The 24,441-nt window shown below is 37.2% G+C and overlaps 1 protein-coding gene across 2 annotated transcripts in view; it reads right to left on the reverse strand.

The window, feature by feature from the left end:
* Positions 1–256: 256 nt before the first annotated feature.
* LOC103046961 (A disintegrin and metalloproteinase with thrombospondin motifs 20) overlaps positions 257–24,441 on the reverse strand; it is a 94,048-nt gene continuing 69,863 nt past the window's right edge. For both annotated transcript variants that reach the window (XM_049474531.1, XM_049474532.1), the window contains 10 exons: positions 11,933–12,100; positions 7,409–7,582; positions 4,395–4,565; positions 4,005–4,214; positions 3,713–3,842; positions 1,727–1,916; positions 1,433–1,566; positions 844–935; positions 643–747; positions 257–415 (listed from right to left, as the gene is read on the reverse strand). In XM_049474531.1, coding sequence (XP_049330488.1) covers positions 326–415; positions 643–747; positions 844–935; positions 1,433–1,566; positions 1,727–1,916; positions 3,713–3,842; positions 4,005–4,214; positions 4,395–4,565; positions 7,409–7,582; positions 11,933–12,100 — 1,464 coding nt within the window. In that variant the 3' untranslated portion in view covers positions 257–325. The remainder of the gene's footprint in view (positions 416–642; positions 748–843; positions 936–1,432; positions 1,567–1,726; positions 1,917–3,712; positions 3,843–4,004; positions 4,215–4,394; positions 4,566–7,408; positions 7,583–11,932; positions 12,101–24,441) is intronic.

Raw genomic sequence — 24,441 nt, forward strand, 5'->3', positions numbered from 1 at the left:
ATGAGTATGAGATGTTATAGGACAGAACCCTGGAGTGAGAATTGCTTGGCTCAAGTATACTGTTTTATATTGGACGGAAACTTGAACTGTGGCTCGCATTAATCCTGATCATTTACCGGAGCTGCCAACGGACGAAGAAGGCGATGCACAGGTGTGCAGGAAATCCGCTGCCAAAATCCAGAACGGAGGACGGAGGCGCCATTGATCATGCACCGATGACCACATCAGACGCTGGTGGCTTTGGTGTATGTTGGTGTGTGCAGGGGCATGCCGTGGACACTTAGATACTTGATTCAATCTTGCTTGATTCGCTTTTGAGTCCTTTTCACTGGACCTGAACAAGAAGTCCAGCATGAGGATGAGGCAGGCACTTTCCACAGAATCCTCCACAGCGGCCATAGATTCTCGTTCCATCCTTAAAAGTACGAATGCACATAATTTAATAGAAAAATGAAAAAAGTGCTACCAGTGCAGCTTAGAAATGTAGACAACACGTGAACAATATTTGTTGTGTACTCAGTTAAATAAAATAAGTAAAATAAATAAACAACATGCAAATGCATTAATGCAAACAAAAATGTGACTTGGACATGGATCTCAACAAGTTAATAATTTCGCAAAACAATATTCAGTATTCTTTACCTCTGATCGATGGACTTTGACAGAGACATAGTTTCCATGCGAGACCCATTTCGTAGACTCAGCAACTTTCAGCCCCGTTCCAGTAAGATTGATGCTGAACTGACCCTGAAAGATAAAGGAAATATTTTAATGCACCTCTACTACAGAACATAAAGAATGTTTTTGGCTACAGTGGTTGACTATGAGAACTTTGACTCCTACCTGAGGGCATCTGGCAGCACTGTAACAGTCTCCGGCAGTGGCAAATGGAACAGAATGGCCAAGAAGAGTCTGAGAGAACTGCACATCTGTAGCTGCAGCAAACAAATATGAGCAGGAAAACAGAATACATGGTTTATTGAGTTAAACACACAATTTTAAACATGAAGTAATTACAGTCAAATCACTTTAGGATAAATAACTCCTAGATGGGGCTGCACGATTTGGGCAAAATATCTAATTGTGATTTTTATACCAGTGTATTGCGATTTAATTATCAAATATAATTAAATATAATTATAAGCTTCTTATATATATATATATATATATATATATATATATATATATATATATATATATATATATATATATATATATATATATATATATATATATGACTTGTCTCCAGAAAAGCAGCTTCTATACGGCCTCTCTCTCTCTCTCTCTCACATACACACACACACACACAAATGACAGAAAATGTAATGATCGTAAAAACCTTTAGGACATAAATTAACAGTACACAAACTGAATAGTGCTGAGTGTGAGATCTCACTAGAGGTAATTCATTAAGCAATCATGCACTTCTTACTGATTATTCGCATTGTGCTGAGGTCAAGTCTCACTCTGTGAAACAACGTGTAGCCCACTGCAGGGTAATCATTCCTGCATGCACAGTCCTGACGCCTGCTGCCATTATAAGGACACTCAAATGGGTTGTTCAATCTGGATTAGAAATTAGAGAAAATAGAAGAAAGATCAGATTTTTAGTACTGATAAAATATAAGGCCTAAGAGATCTACTTTACAGGAGTAATTCGTATTTCAAATTCAAGGTGTAATGGTGTGAACGGTGTGAACTTGAATAGATGATAATGAATATGTACCTGTATCCAAACACCTCGGAGTAGTTGTCAGTTTGGCCACCACGTAGAGTAACATACTCCTTTGGAAAGTTGGTCTGCATTTCTGCACAGTAAATCTGGATGATTTTAGATTTAACACTGAGGTAATGTTCTCCATCTTTTCTAATGCCTTCTCTGATCTGCAGCTCCCGGCAGCTGGAGAACAATTCACCTGAAACATAATCAAATAAATTAAAATAAAAAAAAATAAATAATAAATAAAAAAACCAAAGCATCTTAAAATGGAAGGTAACATTGTATGACTTTTGAACCACAAAAAAAATCCTACTGTAACCCATTATGTGAGTGCACATTTGTGGTGGGGTCTGCAACTGAGCCAACATTTTATTTTACCATATAATAAACAAGCCAACCCCTTGATATTTCTACTTTTTTTTGTTATGTCCACAATTTTTTTTTAAGTTTCGTGATTGGCATTAATACTTGCCCGCTGAACTCTCCTGTCAACCAAGCATATCATTGTAATTTCTCGCAAGCCTGGCTTGGCAGGAAAAATTACAGGAGAACGCTCTAGTGGTGTGCCAAAGTCTAAGCAACTAACACCCAAAGAATGAACCTGCTGCAAACCTTGGCAGCCAGCCTTCCATGTGTTAGGGGGTCAAACGTGAGGCCCCGTTTGTGAAGTCTGTGCCTCACCAATCTAAAAGTGCACACCAACAGGTTTTAAAAGGCCCCCTTAACGGCGGGGGCCGGGATATTTATCGCTTCAAAGACAAATAGCTTCGAGCAAGGCTGAAAATCAAGGCCTGGATTTTCCTCTACTCTAGACTGTAAAGAAATAAGCTGACTCACTCAAAATACAATCAAGTCATGGGTTGGCTTCTTAGTACAGCCAATTTAATGTCATTACATTGCATATCTGTATGTGCGTGAGCAACAGCCACAGGCAAGATCAACCAGAGCAAAACCATGTGCTGGAAAATTGAGGCAGCAACTGCTTTCTGGCTGAGCTGCATTTTATGGGGCAAAAGTTTAAGAAATAAAAAAAATGCTAAAAAGTACAAAGGCTTAGACTTGAAATTCTTTTCTGCTGCCCAGATTTTTTTTATGTGTAGACATTAGAAAATACTGGGAGTTGTTCTCATAGCTTGCTCACCCTTTAGCAATAAGCTAAGTAATAGTGAGTGTAGGGGTAGAAACATACTTGCTGTTTGCCCATGCGTTCGCGTAGACAACCGGCTGAGTTGAAAATGTGACTGAGAACATACTAGCCTATGTGCAACACGTGTAACTGGAGGCTTCCACTAGAGGGCAGAACGTAGAAAGGGCTTCAGGATTTACACAATGTAAACTTGGCAAAGGGCTTCCTGATTTGAACGATGCAAACATAGCAACACTGGAGAGGATTAGCCTTTGGATAATTTTACGGTCACAGCAGACCTTCGTAGGTGGTATGTAAAGCCGCTAAAACAAAGACGTTGTGAGAATGGGAGTTGGTATGCTGGTTAGCGACTACACTGCGTTTTTTGGTGTATTGCACCTCGCATACATGTCGCGTTAATTTTTGAAGGACGCGCATAAACTATGTTCTAAACAGACGCAGGATACGTGAAGCAGCCTTGATGCATACGCGAACGCGTAGTTAACAGCAAGTATATCTCTACCTTAATACTGCGCTCAAGAGAAATGAATATCGTCGCTGTCCAATGAAAAACACTTATTTCCATTTTTATTGATTTTTAGTTTACTACATAATTTGAACAAACAATCTGTCCCTTACACTGTGCCACAATTTCTTGATGAACAGACCAATGGAAACTCTTCAAAATGACCTGAAATAAACTCTTTTTACATTGACTTCTATTGAATGTTTACAAGTTTTTTTCTCCCTCCTGTAAAGTTGCAGTTTGGAGATAAGTGTTTTTCATTGGACAGCGACAATATGTACCTTGTTGAATATAATGTTGGCAATTTGGCTGGATGTACTGTAGGAATAGGAATACTCACATTGCCTCAGTCTGCAGGCTGCTTGAGATGTAGGCTTGCTTGAGAGAGGGCAGTTTTTTGAAGGGAGATGTTTAGCATTGAGACACTCTACCATCCTCTCCATCATCCCCGCACCACACGTCTGAGAACACTGATGACAAAAATGCAAAGAATGATCATCAATCTTTAGCAGTAAAGCCATAGATAATTTGACCAACAAGACCCATACAGAACAGAAGGCGTGATAGTATAAACATAAACTGTTATTAACCCTTTTACAACTGGTAAACCAGTATAGGCAAAAGACACATACCTTGCTCCAGGGTCCAACTTTCCAGTATCCATGTGGTGGGCACTCTGGCATTTGGCATGGCTTGGTGTGAGATGGAGGAGGTTCTGGGCACTCAGAAGGTGAGGCGTGGGTGTAAGACTGTGCAGCAAACACCTGCAGGTCTGGTGTAGAGGGCACTGCAGAGCATGACACCATTCTCTGCTGGTAACCTACCCCACAGCTCACAGAGCACTGAAAACCAAATAGACACTCTCAGAGATACATGCATTAACTCAAACCAACATGGAACCCCACGTTTTAGCCAGTGACTGTAGAAACACTAACATAGTGGTTCCACTCCCTTTCTTAAGAACATCCCTACTTTTTGTAGTATTAAAGTCTTAAATAATGACAGTATTACAGATGTGTTACCTCTGTCCATGCTGCAGTTACCCAGACGTACTGACAGGGTGCGCTAAAGCAGGGCTCGTAAAGGGCAGGTCTGGAAGAGGGGTCACACAGGCTGTCCAGGACAGGGGTCATCTTCATGTCCACACAGATCGCTGTTCTGTGCCTTATTCCTTTTCCACATGAGGCATTACACTAGAACACACAAAAAAGACATTTATGAAGAACAATTAAAGAATAGATTCAGGGGAAAAATTAAAGCTGATTTCAAACCAGTATCTGAAAATTTTGTCAGAGCAGTCTTTATAATAACGATAGTACAATCCATTGTTATTCAGCATTCATTATAACTGGTTATTACTCTTAATACTGATTAAAAAACACCTATCCAAAAGCTTTTAGGGGTAGACATTTATTCTAACCTGGAACCAGTATTAGGGTTCCTTAATTACTGGATTTTGCTTATTATAGTTTTCTTCCATGAACATACAAGAGCTCATGATTACAGTGCTGTAGAATTGACCACAGTGTCATGAGAGGAGTGACCAGAGGGGGCAGTGTTGTGCTGTTTCTAATCCAAGATCTTCCATATCTACTAACAAATTCTTGAGTTTCTTGAGTTGTCAAATGATAAACATAATCATATCAATTGTTTTTTTTACAGTACCAGTCCACACCTTTATTTTAAAGTGTTAAACCAGAATGTTTTACATTTTAGATCAGTATTCATTTAGAAAAAAATAATAATTAGAAAGTGGTACACAACTTTACACTGTACACAACAAAAATATCTGCAACAATAATTAAGTAAAAAATTGTTTGTGGCAAAATAAAATAATACTAGTACATAGGCTAGAATCTCACTGGTAAATGAAATGTTACCACACAAACTTAATGTGGCAACATCTTACTAGGAGGTCTTGGAGGTCCATAAATGGCCCATGGATCTTTGCTTTGAGATGTAAAGGGGAGACAAAAAAGGATGATGAGAAGAAAATGGTGTATTTTAAGCTCAGCATGATGTTGGTTTTGTGTAGAGGCTGGACAGATTGAGATCAGGACTTTATGTATCATCCTGCAGTGATGTTATCATTAAGACCCTCAGCCTGTGAAGAAGAGTGCTGGACAACTCTTAACATTTAATCCCTATGAATCAACGCAATCTGCTTTCTTTATTCATTACTCTCTTTCTTTTAGCTTAGTTCCGTTTTTATGTCTCTATTTTAATGTTCACTATAATTTTATTATCTTCTTACTCATCATGACACTCTTCTGTGCTCTCAGCAGATAATAATAAGAAAATCTTCAGCAATGCCTTTGAGTGTTCTTTCAAAATGCTGTTCTGTCCAGACATGGTTCATGGTTGGGGTTCGCTTTTGATTAATTAAACAAGTATGATAGTCACATTAGTTGGCCCATTAAACAATAACTAAGGCCATAATCCACAAGTAAATTAATTGCTTTTCTTAACTTGCACTGCATCTTAAAGGCCTGGGTTATAGAGCATTAGTTTCCTTAAGCTAATACATTGCAGGGTCTCTTTAGCACGTGTTAGTGTGTGGGCATGTTCAGACACCTTTAAAGTTATGTGAGTTTAAAAGCACTTAGCCAACTGAAGTGTAATAATATGTAATAATGTTTAATAATGCCATTTCCTGTGTGAAAAAATAGTTACAACAATATTTATTTCAAGATTAACTGCAATTGAGTGTAGCTGTTAGACTTCTCGAAAATAAATCAGATTTACACCTTGTTAAAACAAGCTACGTGGGACGAACCACTAAGTGTTGCTAACTGCAGCTAGCGCTGCTGCTAGCCGTGCTATTAAAAACATTGAAAATCTAAGCTTACTGTAAATAAACTGAAGCGCTTTACTCATCCAAATAAACGGTTTTCAGGAGAGAAATCTGTGTAGATTACTGTGCGTCACCCCTGTTCCTTACTATTGTCGCTTAAAATGCGGCTTATAATCCGGTGCTCCTTATGTATGAAAAAGACCAGATAGACGTTCCTTAATAGTGCACCTTATAATATGATGTGCCTTAAAATATGGTAAATACATAACAAAATAAGAATTGCACTTGCACTATGAGCATACTGTATATTTGTTACATTGTTTAATTTTAACTGTATAAAAACTTTGAATATAATATGTTTACTGATAACATGTGCACAAAGTATAGAATTGAATATAGATGAGTGGGGAGAAAGTCTAGTAGGTGTAGTGTAACTGTATTAACAGAATTAATTCATATGGGGTGATATATACCAACTGGATTTAAATAAGCAAATAGATAAGACCATCTCATTGGATAATTACTGCATGGGTAATTATGTTTCTGCTGGCAACAAGTTATTTTTCCCTAACTGATGCAATGAGTAGTTCTTATTTTTAAAAACAACCATGAGGAAAGACAGATCTTGGAGTCATGAAAAAGATGTAAATCTGTTTCAGAAGGGCTGAAACTCCTAAAATTAGAATTGTCCAATGCATTTAGGAAATCTGGAAGAAACACAATCTTCGAGGAAGAAATTATCATCTTTTCAGAAAAATCTTGAATATTCATGATTGGTGACCACTTAAATGTTGGGTAAAATCAGGTTGTAGAAAATCAACAGCAGAACTTACGGATAGGTTTAATAGTGAAAGTAAGAGCATTTCTACATGCACAATGTGGGTGGAACTCACAGCTGGAACTAAACAGCTGTGTAGCCTTAAGAAAACCATTTATCAGAGAGGCTAAATTGGAGAGGCAACTTTTGAGAGAAATAAATGTTAGGAAATTGCAGAAGCGCGTGGAAACAATGCCACAGCCAATGTATTCCATAATAAAAGCTAAGGGTGTTTTAAAGAAATTTTAGAATAGATGAGACATATGGGAAAACAAAGGCAGCAGTATAGGGGGAAAAAACACACATACACCCTCAGTCAAAGGTTGGAAATAATTAGGTAATTGAAGTGACCCATATCTAAGGGCAAAACTCATAACAACAATTTTTACAAGAATAGCTCTTGTAAGGGCAAGGGGTGTACTGACCTCTTTCCACTCAGTGGCTGACCAGGTGTAGTGATGACAGTCAGGGAGCATACAGGACTGCAAGCTGCTAGGACGAATATGGGCATCACACCTCTCTTCTTCTATGCGACCTTTGCCCTTTAACCTGCAGTACACCTCACGTGTCTGCACACCTGCTCCACAACTGACTGGGCACTGTAAGCAAACACACACAATATAACACACACCCATATTGGAATTAGTTTAATTAAGTACATTTCCTGTAGCTGTAAAATGTTGAAAATTATAAATTAAAGTGTTTAAAGTAAAACATGGGTGAGATATATAATTTTTTATATACAGTATGCTCATCTTGCATGCAGTTACAAACAGAGGTAATTACATACAATGTCTTATTTCTTTCAGTCAGCCAAAACCATTTTTTTATGAATCCAATGTTGCTCTGATGAAAGAGCAGACTTTGAAAGTCATTAAATCTTCCCATCTGCCCTTTTAAGTTGTGTGCGCACTAATCCAGTGCTCCTCAATCCAGAATGCTTTTATTTTGTCTTCAGCACCTGCGTCATACAGTTATTATGTCTCACTCCTAAGCATAATTCAAAGCTGATGCTAATGTTCCTTTTAACCTTAATCTGTGTTGTCTGCTGCTTACGTCACCTGAAATCTCACCTTATTGAAAGCTGATCTTTTTGAAGTTTTTATTGTTGTATACATACCTGCATTGTTAATGTTTACCTGGTTTAACAGCATTTGATGTCTTCTTTCTTTAAGGCAAAATGTATCCAGCACACATGGATATCTGTACTTAGTCACGGTACTTTGTACTTTGTAGTTAAGGCTGGCTTTAGTTTGGACGCAACACAAAGGATGTGGGCTGACATTTGATCTCAGCACTGTGTCTAATCAACAGCGTGAGGATTGCGAAGGTTGACGCAACACAATACTATGTTATCTGGACGTGTGTGTGACAGACTTAATGCAGATATTACAACATTATTGTTCTTGTAAATGTATATCCTGATTTCTCATCTTAAAAAAAAAACAGTTGTCCAATGTTATAGTAGCCTGAATCCTATATACCGTATTTTTGCACTATAAGGCACACTGGATTATAAGGCGCACTATCAATGAACATATATATTTCCTGGTCTATTTTCATACATAAGGTGCGCCAAATTATAAGACTCATTATGAGACACTAGTAAGGAACATGGGTGTTGCCATGTTTTCCTTCTAATTCAGCATGTCTCGCCACTGGAAGGTGGTTTGTTTTAAAGTCTAACGTGCGCTGGATTTTAAAGTTGATGTCCGTAAGTTTTGGGATTTGGGGGATTTAGACCCTCTCAGGTGAGAATAGGTAATTGCACTGAGCATGTGGAAGAATCATTTTAAACTGGGCGGATGTGATGCGGTCTCCTTTCAGAGTGGATGAATCCGATTCCAGGTTATGTTTAGTCAGAGAGAGAGCCCTTTCAGGACACGGAGCTCTCTCCATCGTTCAAACGCTAATCGTGGTTTTAGGGTGGACTCTATTGCGTTCCTTTTTGGCTTCGGAGCTTGCTTCACGCCTTTGTTTTTTTGGTTTTACTATGAGGGAATGAGCTACTCAGGACTGAGTTTCCCCTTCTGAAGTCTCCATTGCTTCATCAGTCGCTCGCATTCAGTAAAACTGAGCTGGATTATCTTTTAGAGGCTGTACGTGTAACGTAAGTAAGTAAAGATGCATGACGTTGACAGGAGAACTCCCGTGAAAAGTGACCCGACACACCAGTTTTTAGAATGAATATGTTAGGCTTAGCAGGGATGATCGTTCCAGCACACTGGTACCATTAAACACAATATTTTGTCCCTTCTTCACTCAGAAATGCTTCTGCTTTCAGTTCAGAAACAAAACAATATGGACTGCCACTTAAATCTACACAGATTTCTCTCCTGTTTATTTGGGTGAGTAAGGCGCTCCCCGTTTATTTAAAGTAAGCTTAAATTTTCCAGATTTTCACTAAGCTTGGGTCCAGCAGCATAAGCATTAGAGGTTAACTGCTATTAAATGCCACCCGACAGTGCTACATTGAGGAACCTTGAGTGTTCCAGTAAGCTATTGCGATACAAGCTAGTGGTTCATCCCATGTAGCTTGTTTCAACACGGTAAATGTGCAGGCTACAGGTTCATAATACTCTGAAAGGCGAAAGAGTAATGCTAATGCTGCTTCAGCAGTGCTAGCCAGGGTTAGCAGCAGGCTACAGCTCAATAATAATCACCTCTGAATGGCAATCAAACTAGCGCCTAGAGGGGTAAGAGGCTAAAGCTAATGCTGCTCCAGCAGTGCTAGCTGGGGTTAGCAACAGGCTACAGACCGATAATACTCACCACTGAAGAACGAAAGAGCTAGCACTTCACGCGGTTAGTGACTAATGCTAATGCTGCTAATATGGTAGCTCAAGAAATCCTTCTAAGCTTTAAATGAGCTCATCTTTAATATGTAAGAAATGATGAACACACAATTATGACATTCTTTAAATGTTATGTTGCATTACTGACTAGTGGAAGAAGGTTGTTTTTTGAAGCTTCCCTCCAGCACCTCCCCAATAAACACATTAATGCACAGGATAAACCGTATTTGCAGTTTTAACCACTGTTCATCACGGCTGTCCAACCAAGCTGCCTCAGGGGGCTGCAGAGAGTTGAGAGGCTGCTGAAAGGCCTGAATGGTGGGCTCTGAGGTTTCTAAAGTTGTCACAGGCATGGATGTAAAGATATAAAACATGTCTTTATGCTCTAGTTGTGGATTTCATGGTTTATGTTGGTATGTGGAGGAGGATGATTGCTTCCAGACCCCAGTGGGAGAGGGAGAGGAATGGGGGTCCTCACTGGGAAATAGGGGGTGGCATCGGTGGACCTGAGAGAGTCACTCTGAACCTGCCTTAGCACAGCCAATGGGATTTCATGGTTATTCTCCAAGGGTGGGTATTACTTTGAGGTTAAATAGGACGCCAGTAAGTGCTCTACATTCAAACCTGTTCCACTAAGTAGTTCCAGACGAGGCTTTCTCTGTTTATACGTGGCCTCAGGTTGAACTTACAGAACAAGAGGAATGAACCCCTGAGACGCTGCTTGCTTTACCCACACCAGCATACACACTTCATTTCTCTCCACAGTGAATCCCAGGATGGATTGTGTAAGAGGGGTTAGAGTTGTGATAAATTTGGGATTGTCTTTTGTTTGTGGCTCGCCAGCTGTGTGTATGAATGTGTGCTTCCTGCCTTGACGTGACGGTATATTCCAGAAGTGTGTCGCCCCTTATGCACTGAGAGATGTCGTAAGTGTGTGGTCGGCTCCACTAAGCCCGTGACCTTCTTCTCTCTCCATACTCGCTCACTCCCAGATATATACACACACACACACATATACTGACTTATAAGTGCAATTGTTTGTACCGTTTGTAACTTTAATCAGATTTTATTTTACAATTTCATTACTATTCCCCATTCTGTGCACCATCGATTGTGCTTGATCTAACAAAGTGGAATATCATTACTAACTTTATTTTCTAGCTAGATTTGTTTGAATAAAGAACAATGCTGTTCATTTTTCTCCTTGTGTAGATGGAGAAGTGAAGGAGTTCTTTACACCAATCAGAATCAGAACAGATATTTTGTCAGTGGCTCCATATTAAAGACTGGCCAATAGGTGTTTTTTAAGGGCTGTTATTAACATAGATTCTCAATAAACTGTAAAAACTGGCAGACAAAACAAACAAAGAAGGTAAGTTTCCCTTTCCCAAATGAATGCTATTTTGAATAGGATAAATAAATTAAGGATAAATTTAATTCACTTTAATTCACCTGCTTCTTATTTTTTATTATTTTTTTTTTTTTTCTTTCAGGCATATTTCACACTGCATGAATGATTCACATTTGCTCAGCTACAGTGGACATACTGTAGACCATAAAATTAATTAATGGATGCAAGAGAGCGTTTTCACGCCAGAAAATCGGCACTGGAGTTTACTAAGCAGATTAAACCTTCCTGTGAACCGTCATCATCACCTACGTGAGCTATTACGACTCTTTATATTTCACATTAATTGGTTTGTAAAATGTTGTCAGTTCGGCAAACTTTTCCAGGTGTTGTGCTGAATTCGTGAGACGTGAGGTAGACGTGAAAGCCCCCTGAGATTCAGTAAGTGAGAGAAATTATGCTAATGTGCATGATGAGCTTTTTTCAAAATGACAGCTTTGTTCTGTACAACCTCAGCAAGTCTGTCTCTACAACTCTCCACTCTGCTTATTACACAGAGCTCCAAAAAAAATAAAAGAAACAAAATGTGGTAAACTCAAAAAGTGCGCACCATTGGGCTGTTGGTGCAACAATGAGACAAGTAACTAAAAGAATCCCAACTACAAGACACCAGAATACCAGCATAATTTGAAGGAATAAATGACATTAAAAAGAGTGAATACCTCAAAGTGTGGTATCAAACCATAGATTGTGCCGCATTTTAGCAATACTTCCAAATGGCTAATACAGAATATGGTAATACACACCGCTTTCCACTTGTTGGTCTTCCAGGTAGGGCATGGCTCCACCCTGCAGGGCTTGTGTGTCTTGGGTCGGGGAAGATGTGCGCAGTTCTCCTCCATTGTTTGAGTCTGGTTGTGATAAACACATGCAAGTTCTCTCTGCCTGGTCCCCTTCCCACAGGTCACGGAGCACTGTGGATGAAACAGACATAAACCTCTGTCAATAGTGTGAAAAGACCACTGAGCTGAAAGGGCTGACATATGCACATTTTTTTTTTACCAGACAATGAATATGAAAAGATGATAACGTGTCATATATGTAGGAAAGTGTGATGAAAAGAACTTATACTCCAGTTAAATAGCATCATCATTCAGTACATCAATACATCATCAATAAAACATCATGACATCATTATTGTCTTATGGTCACAAGTCAAAGTATTCTGTTTAGAAGCCTGTTCAAATCTAATTTGAGTTTTTAAAGGAAACTGGATTTATGTCAACACTGTAACAAAAAAGACATAGTCATTGCATAACAGGTAGAAATTTAATTTAAAGTCATCTTTAAATCTGTCTCTAGTAGATATATAATGTGAAACGAGATTAGTGTGAATTTTTCTTTTGCTAAAAACAGAAAAAATAGCACCCTGACCATTAAGGGTGGGTAATATGGCACTATATTAGGGTATAATATTGTTCACTATATTCAAAAATGTTGTCGGTATTGTTGCGCACAATATGATATGGCACACCCCTACCCTACTCCATTTTTTTTAATGCACAACCACCTTTCCTGTAATGAATCCAACCACATGTCTGTTATTTACCTATACTGAAACTAATTAACATGGGTGAGAACAGATCACCCTACTTTTTCTGAAATTAAATATCTTTTTCACTGTGGTTTAGCTGTTCAACTCTTATAATCTGGCTACCCACACATTTTATAGTGCATTTAACTTTTAGACTTTTGTAACAACTAATTCCTAATTCACTGTTCTATATGAATTTCACTTTGTTCATCCACAATAGAAGTAACCTTCTATCTAGTGTGTGCCGAGGAAAGAACGATTCAAATCAAACAAACGTGTGTGCATATGGGAGAGACAATGCATGAGAGAGAGAGGGGGCTTAAAAGCCTCAATGCAGACAATCATCTGGTTTCAATAAACATGACTTAAACACATGAGGAAAGTTTCTCAGAAAAATATAATGAATCAGTACAGGAACCTCAAGGAGCAGCTTTAGGCCTCTTTCCTGAGACTATAAATGAAACTGTGTATGTGGATGGTAATTAGAGAACAGCTAATTCTCCAATGCTGCACGCTGCCATCACAGGATCTGGATGAAAGATGTTGTCTGTACACAAGACAAATATAGCTTTATAATCACAGCCTGAGTTTATTTCCCAACCCAGAAAATAAATATTGTGTTACTATTTGTTGCTTAAAGTTCAGTTAGATCTAAAAGCACACAAGACGTCATTTCAAAGACAATTTTACAGTCTAGATTTATTGGATAAGGGATATAAAATTCATTCTTTAGCTCACTCTTAGATTTAAACAATTACGTAGAGTATAAACGCTAAGCTTAAATTTCCAGATATAAAAAAAAAAAAAAAAAAAAGGAAATTCTGAATCCCGTTCATGTAGCTTGCCATCAGCTGCTGGAGCTCCGAGAGAGCACAACTGGCCTTGCTCTCTCTGGGTGGGTAGATGGCACTATTTTTCCTCATCACTCCAAAGGGTGATGTAGATCAGCACAAGGCATCTGTGAGCTGATGTATAGGAACTGAGTCGTTACACTTTCCTCCGAGCGCACTCAGAAATGCTGCATCAGCAGCAGCTTAAAAAGAGGCGGTGGCTGATGGTGGATATACAGCTGACTAACAGCTTAGTAGCAGCTGAAGTAGCAGCAGTGTGGGACAATTGGCCTAGCTAAAAAAAAAAAAAATGTATATATAAAAAAAATAAAGAAAAGCGGAAATTCCCGGCCTGCGTTTTTAAAAATATTTCCATCCACACAGAGACATATATGCTTGAATGAAAGCCAGCCCTGCATGTGGTGACAATACATCATAAAGAGAGATAATACAACACCACGAAGAGGGAATAAAATATGAAACGTGGTCCTATCTGCATGCAGAGATCGTAGTTTATGACTTCAATCTTTCACTATAAAGGTTTAGAAGTTTAGGAGGTTATCCAGAAATTTAGGAGATTTAGCCAGAAACGTAAATGCATTGTCTTCTAATATCTTCTCCACTGACTGAAAATGGTCTTTTTGTAAGAACACAAGACCAAAGTGCAGACGAGACTGTGGGCATCAGTTGTATCAGTGCATTCATGGATTAAGAAGAAAATAGACAAAGAACAGTTGGAAGACAGTTGTGTCTGGTCGATGCGTCAGTAAGTGACCTTGAGATAGAACAGTACTCATTAAAACCTTTTCAAACAGAGCCCACTGAGGTAAGACTGAGTCAGCCTGTCTCTCTCACACACACATATGCCCAAACCCTACACATATCCGTCACAAACGTGGCAATTATGGAGGCATGTTAAACACAGGGCTTGAGTTTTCTGACAGAGAACATCAAAGTGTGTTGTGCTAACCGCCTGATCCTGAACATGCAGGTAGAGCCTTCTGCTCAGTCCCAACATGATAGCATTCCTCTTCTCCTCAAGCAGAGGCAAGACCCAGACACGGGCAAACCCGACGCTGGTGAGGTGTGGGGGTGGGGGCAAGCCCCTCCTCACCGCTTTAACAGAATGAAAAAGGAGAAGAGGAAAAAGAGAGAGAGGGAAAAAAGGCAGAAATCACAGCCGAACGGAGCAGTGAGGGAACAGTATCCGATTGTGTGATGGGAAAAGGACAGGGAGAGGACGGGCGCAGGGCAGTGAGCTTTCCTCATTCACTCGTCAAACTCATCTGCTGCACACAAGGTAATCAGAGCTGATAGAGGAGGGAGCTGGCACAGACTGCGGGAGCAGAGGATGTCTTCACCTCCACAGGCGGAAAAGAGAGAATACTATGAAGAAAAAACAGCACTGCACGACCTGCTGTCTATACTAAAGGTAGGAGATTCACACATATAAAAAAGGAAATGCATGTTTTTTTTTTCAGCAACAGTAGATTTTCCGCCTGGGCAAAATACTAAGAGACAGAGCTAGAGATAAATAGCTATACAAAATATTATTAAAGAGATTATACAGGACAGGAATAGACTTAACTAGTATATTTATTCCTTTTAATGGAAATTCTCCATTCAAAATACTGTTTAATCCGAGACCAGGTTTAATCCCTGTATAAAGTCTAAACGTAAGGTCTTGAGTGAAAACTATGACTACATTTGATTCTTCATTTGCATTTAAAGGAACAGTTACTTTTATCAATTTGAACTAAACATAAGGCCAATAAAAATGCTTTAAATTTTATTTTATACATGTAGATATACATTTTTCCCTATGTTCTATTGTGTTTTGATACTATGCTTTTATACAGTGCAATGCCATGTACAATACAATGTATGTCTCTGCTTTAAATATTTTAGACCATTGCTTTATATTAAGACAATCAAAACAATATCTTGTGCATCAGGCAATGCATTTTCAGCTACTTCAGGTTTAAGTAATATATTTCTGTAAGGTAATCTATAAGGTAGATTTTAAAGATATGGGGCACTTCTGATTTTACTTAACACTTCTAATGTCTGGTTTTATTCTTGGAATCATTTTGACTGTAATTCAATTTTTTAGAGAATTACACTGTTCAGATCGAACTACTCTAAGTTATGTTATGTGCATCTAAACAACTAAACAACGCAACATGAAAGAAAAAATGGGACTGATATGCATCTTTAATCAATACTATTTTATGTAAAGTAAAAATGGAAAAGGACTGTAAACGCTGGCGTTGTCCCAGTGCTGCAGCTGTTCTTTCATGCAGTGAAACACAGCACAAACTGGAGATTTTTCTGATAAAGAACAGTTCACTAAGTGGCAAACCATAAAAAAGTCAAATTTGGTTTAGGTTTATTTTACTTTTTCAACTGAGCAGTGTGGTTTTTTAAGTCAGCTTTGTGTAGATACGCCAGACTGCGCTACAATGATAATTAATATCTGCTGTTGACCCTCACAAAGATTTGTGAGTCATAATCAAGAAGACATCTCTAAGAGTGAGTGAGTGTTGAGGTTAAATATCTTTCACAGTTCATAGTGAAGTGATGGCCAGAGCTAATAACAGACATATGGGAGACAGAAATTCTACAAAAATCACAGCAAATCATTCACGTAATCCCACTTGGCACCCAGATATTAGTGGTCTAATTTATACAGCAATATTTCAACATTTAATGTTATAGCCTTAGCTTTTTTTAAAATAAATTCTTTTAAAATGGTATCAAGTCCACATCTAACATATAAGCATTAAGGCCCTTTCACATAGAGTGCGAATTTTTCAGATGTACAAAGCGGATGCGATTTTTTTATGCAGTACACATACTCTGACCTGTTGTTTGCCTTTTGTGCAGTCCGAAGGTTTCATAAATTGCTCTGTTTAATTTCCTAATATAAGCATTTAGTCATGATGGCATAACTCTAATTGGGTAGCCAGATTTTAAATGCATCCAACAGCAGAAAATCAGACAGGCTTCAATAAAAAAATTACACACTTTTGGACTATGTGAAAGTCACTGTTAATATATGTGTTTTCTTAAGCCCAATTTATGCTTGTGTGTTAAACCTACGCTGTAGCCTACGAATCTCCAGTGAGAGCGTGCTATGCAGTGGAGCGTGTTTATACTTCTGCGTGCGCGTATCAGCAGCTCTGCATCGTTCTGCTATTCAAAATACGAAGGTGGGGATGTGTGGTCAGGATCGGAGGCCCGGGGGACCAATCACAGCTGCGACTGTCTCCGTCACGCAACAAATAGTTACATTTTCAGGGAGGTGCACGTTCAGCTACGGTGGTGGGTACGCGGCAACGGGATGCTACGCCGTAGGTTTGACGCAGAAGTATAAACTGGGCTTTAACCGTTAAACTCATGCATGGTGTAAAAGGTCTTTAACTGGAATGGATATAGATAAGCAGGCTAAATAAGTACAACAACATAACTGTGTGATGTTGGGGTGAACAAAATGACAAACACTTGTATTGTGAACATCTTATTGTGATACACAATATACTTTTGGAGCATATTGTGAATATCTTTAGGGTTTAAAGAACACTGACCAACTGCACTGCAGCTATTACATGACAAGTAGGATAATTAGTCCTGATTAACTGTACAATTTGCAGTACATTTTAAATGCACTGTACTATGTGTGGGATGTCACAAACAATCTCACATTTCGTCTGTAAACAAGATAGTATTACGATAAACAATGTATAGTTTGAAAATGTGTTTGAACATAATAGTATATATATATTTTTAGTAAAGTAGAAGACATATGCACTGCATGTGTTTGGAGACGTGAGTAATGCAAAACATGCTATGTTACTATGTGAAGGTCTTCTTTTGCAGGAGGAACAAAACCTCAGGCTAAATTAGGAGCAGACTACATGGCAGCAGCTGGTAAGATTGGTGCATTTGTGGAGCAGGGTGTCAATGACAGCCTCAAAGATCACACGCCTCATAAACAGACACAATGATCAAATCAGCACATGTGGCTTTATTCTTGTGTATATGTAAAAGATCCAATGAACAACTTGATTCTCTCAGTATGCTGTATGTCGTGTTGTGTGTGTCTCATGTGATTAAAGAAATACAACTGACAAGTCTAAACATAACTGTGAATGGCATGGAATGTGTTTTTAAAGATGTCAAAATGGTTACTGACTTTTTAGTGTGAAATGCATTTTTTCCTCTCAACAGTACAGACTTTTGACAGTAATCTATACATTTAAAGAATTCATTGAGATGAAACAATGTTACTGTGAAAAAGGGAAAGCCTATTTAAAAAGAAGCTGAAGAGGAGTAAATAAAACCCATGCAGCCTTTCCACTTAGAAAACTCAATTAGCCAAGTAAACATGGTGAAAGAAAGCACAACAAAAACATGACAAAAGGTAACCTGCTTCCAGATCAGCAAATATTTTCAACTTCATGGCTCTATTAAGGTGAGGAAAGATACTTTTACATTGTCTAGAACTATAGACAAGTGTAAGATGAACATTATTGACAATCTTGCAGGTACGTATAACACTTCTAATAATTTCATTATGAGGCAATTGATGCACAGTGAGCTTATTCTGAGGCACCAGATAAGATCACAAACATTACATGTCCATTTGTGGCGTGTTTAATCCCCAAAAAGTACTGCTAATGGAATGCAATACTCTGGAGCAGCTGCGATTTGCCTAGGGTCCTCATACCCAATGTAAGCATCATAAAATTAATTCAATCGTACAGTCTCAGTATTTGGAATCATTAGCCCTTGTGTGTCTAAATACCATCAAATAAAAAAGCCAAAAGTACAATTTAAAAGAAGCAACTCAAATCCATGCATAAATCAGTAGTTTGAGTGTGTGGTGCTCCAGAAAGCTGCAATCTAAGAACAGAGCCAGCAGGTTTGTGTTTTGGTATAAGGCCTGGCTAAAGTCTAACACCTGCTCCATATGTGTCTCATTAGCACATTCCTTCTAGCTGAGCGCTCTTTGTTTTCTCTGTCTCATTTTATGGACACATGACAGGGGCATACTTTACAGTGACATTACATTAAGATGCTATATTTACTGAGCTAAATGTAGCCTAGGGATGTATTTACGGACTTTGCATGGATTAATGACACACATACTTTGACATATTGACAGTTATAAACTGTTTGAGAACACTATGGTTTTATATTGCTATTAAAATGAAATGTATTCTTGGCCAGATTCCTAAAATGCAACACTAGACTAAACAAATGTTACTAGTAAATAAAGCGCATGATATTTTGTCACTTTCTTAAAGGAGAACTCCAGTGTAAAATAAACTTGAAGTGGAGTGACACATGATAATGGTTGCAAACTTTTGTGAAATAGTTCACCTCCGTTCTCCCCCAGCATTCTGAAAACTTTATCTGTTGCTTCTACGAGGCTTAAAATGCTAGTGATAGGGGCATAGCATTGCCCATGCAAAGAAATCGCCATTTTTACTCCATTAACAAGCTCAAAGTAGCTTCAGACTTCAGACTTCAATTCCGAGGGCCCTATCATTTAAAATGGGGCACTGAAAACTTTAAATTAAAATGTATCAAATTAAGTCACAATAAGTCTGACTAACTGACGAGCACAAATTAATAGGTGGGATATGGGAACAAATTGCAAAATCAATTCAGTGGAAATGCATAAATATTGAAGCTACTTTAAGTTTGTTAATGGTGTTGAAACAGCTTTGTAAGCCCGTTGGGAGCGTTAGCTAGAAGCAGTGTATTTAAGAATGCTGGGGGTGAACAGAGGTGGGCTATTCAACAAAAGTTTGCAGTCGTTATCATGTTTCACTAAACCCCAAGTCCATTTTACACTGGAGTTCTTCTTTAAATGACTTTTGACTGTGAATAAAAAATCTCAAACTATGTATTATTCATATTTTCTGGTTGTTAATTATTTAACAGTACTTCTCAGTGGTGATTTATTTTATTTTATTTTTCTTATATAATATATGATGTCCCACTTGGTACTCTAATTAACTCTCACTGTTAATTTCGATTGGCTTTAGGGGTAATGTGTAATATTATTAATATAATTACCGTGATGCACATTCTGTAAGGTACACTGTGGTTATGAGTAGCAGCTAGATTATTCTGGTCTTCTGTGTATACAAATATTGTTATATTTTAAAACCACTTCAAATGGATATCGTTTGTTTATGTTCCTAAAACTACGGATATATACTTTAACATATAATATAATTTAACATATAAACCACATTAAACATATATATTATTATCTGCTAACCACGTTAATGCACTACAGTGTGCTAAAAAGTTTGGTTGCCAATAGTACAGCGGTAAGAATGGCTTGACCGAGAATTTGGCTTAATGCACAAGTTGACCTACACTGAAGACTGGGTTACTGATACTGTGTAATTATGTGTGAAACAGGTTTGGATAGGTAATACTGACTACCTCTCTCAGACACAGACACACTGGTATTTCCTCCCCATCTGTGCACCAGTCACTCTACACACACAGCTCAAGAAAAAACAGAGCAGACTGGCAGGTAATGATGGAGCATATGTAGACGGTGAATAAAGTAAGTACAAACACTTAGGGCCAATTTTCCGAACAGGGAATAAGCCTAGTTGTAGACTACGTTTTCTTTTCAATGGAATTCAATTTCCATTCCAAATGTTGTGAAGCTCAAGACTAGACCTAATCAATGTCTAGGAAATCTTATTAGTTCTAATTGTGTAAAGAAAATGTTCCATTCTAATAAAAGTGGGAATTAACATTTTACACTAATGGTAAAGAATACACACAGCTCTGGAAAGAATTAAGAGACCACTTCAGTTTCTTAAGTAAAATGAACATTGTTGTTTTATTCTATAAACTACAAACACATTTCTCCCAAATTCCAAATAAAAATATTGTCATTTAGAGCAATTATTTGCAGAAAATGAGAAATGGCTGAAATAACAAACAATATGCAGAGCTTTTAAACCTCAAATAATGCAAAGAAAACAAGTTCATATTCATAAAGTTTTAAGAGTTCAAAAATGGTGGAATAACTCTGGTTTTAATTACAGTTTTTTTATGCATCTTGGCATGTTCTCCTCCACCAGTCTTACACACTGCTTTTGAATAACTTTATGCCACATCTGCTGTAAATATTTAAGAAGTTCAGTTTGATTTGATGGTTGTGCTCATCCATCTTCCTCTTGATTCGGTTTTTAATTTGGTAAAATTAAAGCAACTCATTGTTTTTAAGTGGTCTATTTCTTCCAGAGCTGTTTATCTACACTATATGAACAAAAACATGATTCACTGCTGATTTACTGTGCCACAGAAACATCAGGTAACAGTTGTGATGCCAAGAACGTGGAAATGATTCTAATGTGCTTTTAGACTGTCTGACTTGCTGTAAACACAATCTCAGTCTGCACTGTGTCCTGTAGTGACATGCTGCAGTTGTACCTTTTGGATGAAAGGCTAAATTAAGTTAACAGTGTGGATTAATTTCTGTCAGCTAATCAAGGTTGGATGTTTGTGCAAATATTATTTAATTAATGATTTATTACTTTATTCATATACATTGTTTGAAAACATGTTATGTTTTAAATTATCCAAAAATATGATTAAAGACTGAAACTATATCATATTATTTGTTTTTTAAGCTAAACGTTGGTCTTTGTACCATAAGGTACATAATGTACCTGAAGATAATAATAGACATAATAGACTACACATGAGTATCTATACAGTTATTTATTCTTTAATTACTCGCATCATAAGAAAACTGCAGTTTTCCTCAAAGATGATCTGATCTCATAATATGCAAATAGAAATGATATATGTTTAATTTGTGTACATTTTATATACTTAAGGTTTGTCTTGTATATTAGTTTGAATCAAGTTGTGCATATATTTATATATTTATATGTAATTACTTTATGTAAACTAAATTGATTGCGACTACTTTGGCCTGTCTCTGAACTGGGTCTTGGTACATAAATCATCACATTTTATTCGTCACCTCAAGGCTACATAAAATCTACATAAGCCTTTCATTACAAGTGAAATAATTCTACATAAACAACAGCTTATACCAAAAATATAATTGTCATAAACTTTGTATTTGTCAACACTACACTTTAACTCTCAGAAGACATGGATTATGTTGGTTTCAAGTGTTGATAAAGTTTGTGGGGTAAAAGAGCACAGCATATTGTGATGACTGGTGTTTTACTGTGGTATCAGATTAACTTGTTAATGTAAATGGTAAGCGGTGAGTCATGTTTTTTCTAACAAATGGCACACTATTTACATGCAACAAGTACAATTTACTAATGACAACACAGTAACAGCCAGCTAGCTTGTACTGCAGTCTCTACTAGTAATTTTATTGTTATAGAATGAATCTATAAAACGTTAAGGCATACATTTTATTAAAATATTATTTTAAACATTTAAGCAAGATTTTGTTTTATTTTTGTTCTGTACAATTTTAGAGTTAAGCCCAGGAAAGTTGAGATCTTTAATTACTTACAGAGGCCTCAAACCTTAATTAGCTTGTTACTGCTATCTTCACAGTCATTGTCAGGCCAGGTGATGTAAATCATTTTTCTGATAAACAATTAAACTCCTAAAACATTACGTTTCCAAGTAGTCATTTCTTTAGTCTATAATGCAACTAACAAATATTGTAGGTTAAGTTAAGGTCTGAAAGACTAAGGCTTGTGTCTAATTTCTTAATAATAATAGTTTAATAATGTTTAAGGACATTTTCCAGGGTTGGTTTAAGTTTTTTGTAGTCCTATGGCTTTATTCATTAAGTCCTATGGTTTTACACTTGATACTAATTAAAGCTCTGTTTATGGTATAAGATTAGAGACATTGATATCTACATATTAAGAAACAACACACATAAGTTACATAACATTTATACAATTTTAATATTTTTCATAAATGAAAACATTATCGCTGTTTAGCAATGTGTTTTTTGTAGACAACTGGCTACAACATGAATGCAGCTGTTCACATACATGTCTATGTGTTATGCACAGTATTGGAAGCTTCAACTAAGGGGCTTACACTGACACTACAGTGACTGATATGGTGTTAAATCTCTAACATTATGGCCACAATGAGCAAAGGTATTTGGCCAAAAAATGGATAGGAATTGAATGAAAATAACAAAGCTAAAACTGTCAAGCATGGGGGTGGATCAACCATGCTTTGGGCTTGTGCCACAGCCAGTGGCATAAGGAACAATTCATTGGAAGAGGACAGGATGAATTTGTTTAAATGTCAAATTCTGGAAGCAAACATTACACTGTCTGTAAAAGAGCTTAATACTAGTATTTTAGTGAGAGCAATATGTGTTACATTTCAGGCCAAAAAAGAGGACTTAATAATCTAAATCCCAACCAGATGCACCAGCTAATATCAGAACTGGATTTGTAGTTTATTTGCTCTGTCTGGTTTGCAGTTGTGGTGTGATTTTCAGTTGTCTGGGAAGTCCATAACTTAAACAGATTAAATGTGTTGTAATGTTGGAGCAGATTCTACTTTGAAACAGGACATCTCATGTTTTCTTGTTTGTGATTTAGCACTTCTCTGTTGCTTTTGATTAAGACATTTCTGAATAATAAAAAAGCTGAAACAAAGTGCATCTTAAGCCATAACACATGGCCATAAAAACACGCCCTATGCAGCCTCTTAGTCATTAAGAACTCTGTAACACACTTTTGAAAGTTTTTAATCTTAGTTGTGGTTATTAAAAAGTTTTAAAAATCTGTTTGATGTCTGTTCCATAGATGGTGTTTGTTTCTTATTGTGTCTAATTTCTTAATAATAATAGGTTACTAATGTTTAAGGACATTTTCCAGGGTTGGTTTAAGTTTTTTGTAGACCTATGGCTTTATTAAATAAGTCATATTGTTTTACACTTGATACTAATTAAAGCTCTGTTTATGGTATAATATTAGAGACGTTGATATCTACATATTGAGAAACAACACAAGTTACATAACATTTATACAATTTTAATATTTTTTATAAATGAAAACAAAATGTAAACACATTTGTGGATGTTCATGCAATTGCATGGAAAATAATCCAGGTCAGTTTTAAACACATCTGAAGTGAAGTTCAATAAGCACCTGTGCCAGTATTTGGGTTTGGGATAACCTAAGTGAGGTTGTTGAATGATGCAAGTACCTTGGACAGTTTGTAGAATGCAAAAGATATTAGAAGTCGATAAATATAGAACAAAAAAAAACTGTAAGAAACTTGAAAACTGTAGACATGTAAACATGTAATTATGACGTTAGTGATACACAAAATATGACAACAAAGCACACATCACATCAGTACTGCTGTAAACAAATAACCATTTAAAAGAAATCCTTCAGAAAAGTTAAAAACTGGTTTGAGAAACATCAACAGCAACAAAGGACCAAATGTGAAAAGACAGAGGTATTTGTGTTTTTACTGATTAGGATATACAACAGTTTGGTAGAAGATTTTTGAATATTATGCCACAGTTAGTTTCGACCCTGCAATGTGACTGGCTGAAAGGCTTTCTATGAGTGCCATTATCAGCCGGTAATGCACTGTAACCGAAGCTCTCCATGTATTACTTCAACACATAGAAGGTAACCTAGCAATGATGCAGCATTTACAAGCCAAACAGTGCAGCTACACAGAGCAGTAATGGAACTATTTTAACTGTGGCAAAATTCAATAAACAGTGATAATGAAACTGTGGTATAAGCTTGTGGCCTCGTGCCTACAACCGCAGCACAGCAGAGCCAATATTACACATTATCTAATTCTCTCTCGTGTATTATTGCTTAATTTAAAACAATAATTACAGTGATAATTTGATAAA

This window comes from Astyanax mexicanus, chromosome 2, assembly GCF_023375975.1.
Source record: "Astyanax mexicanus isolate ESR-SI-001 chromosome 2, AstMex3_surface, whole genome shotgun sequence".
Taxonomy (NCBI): domain Eukaryota; kingdom Metazoa; phylum Chordata; class Actinopteri; order Characiformes; family Acestrorhamphidae; genus Astyanax; species Astyanax mexicanus.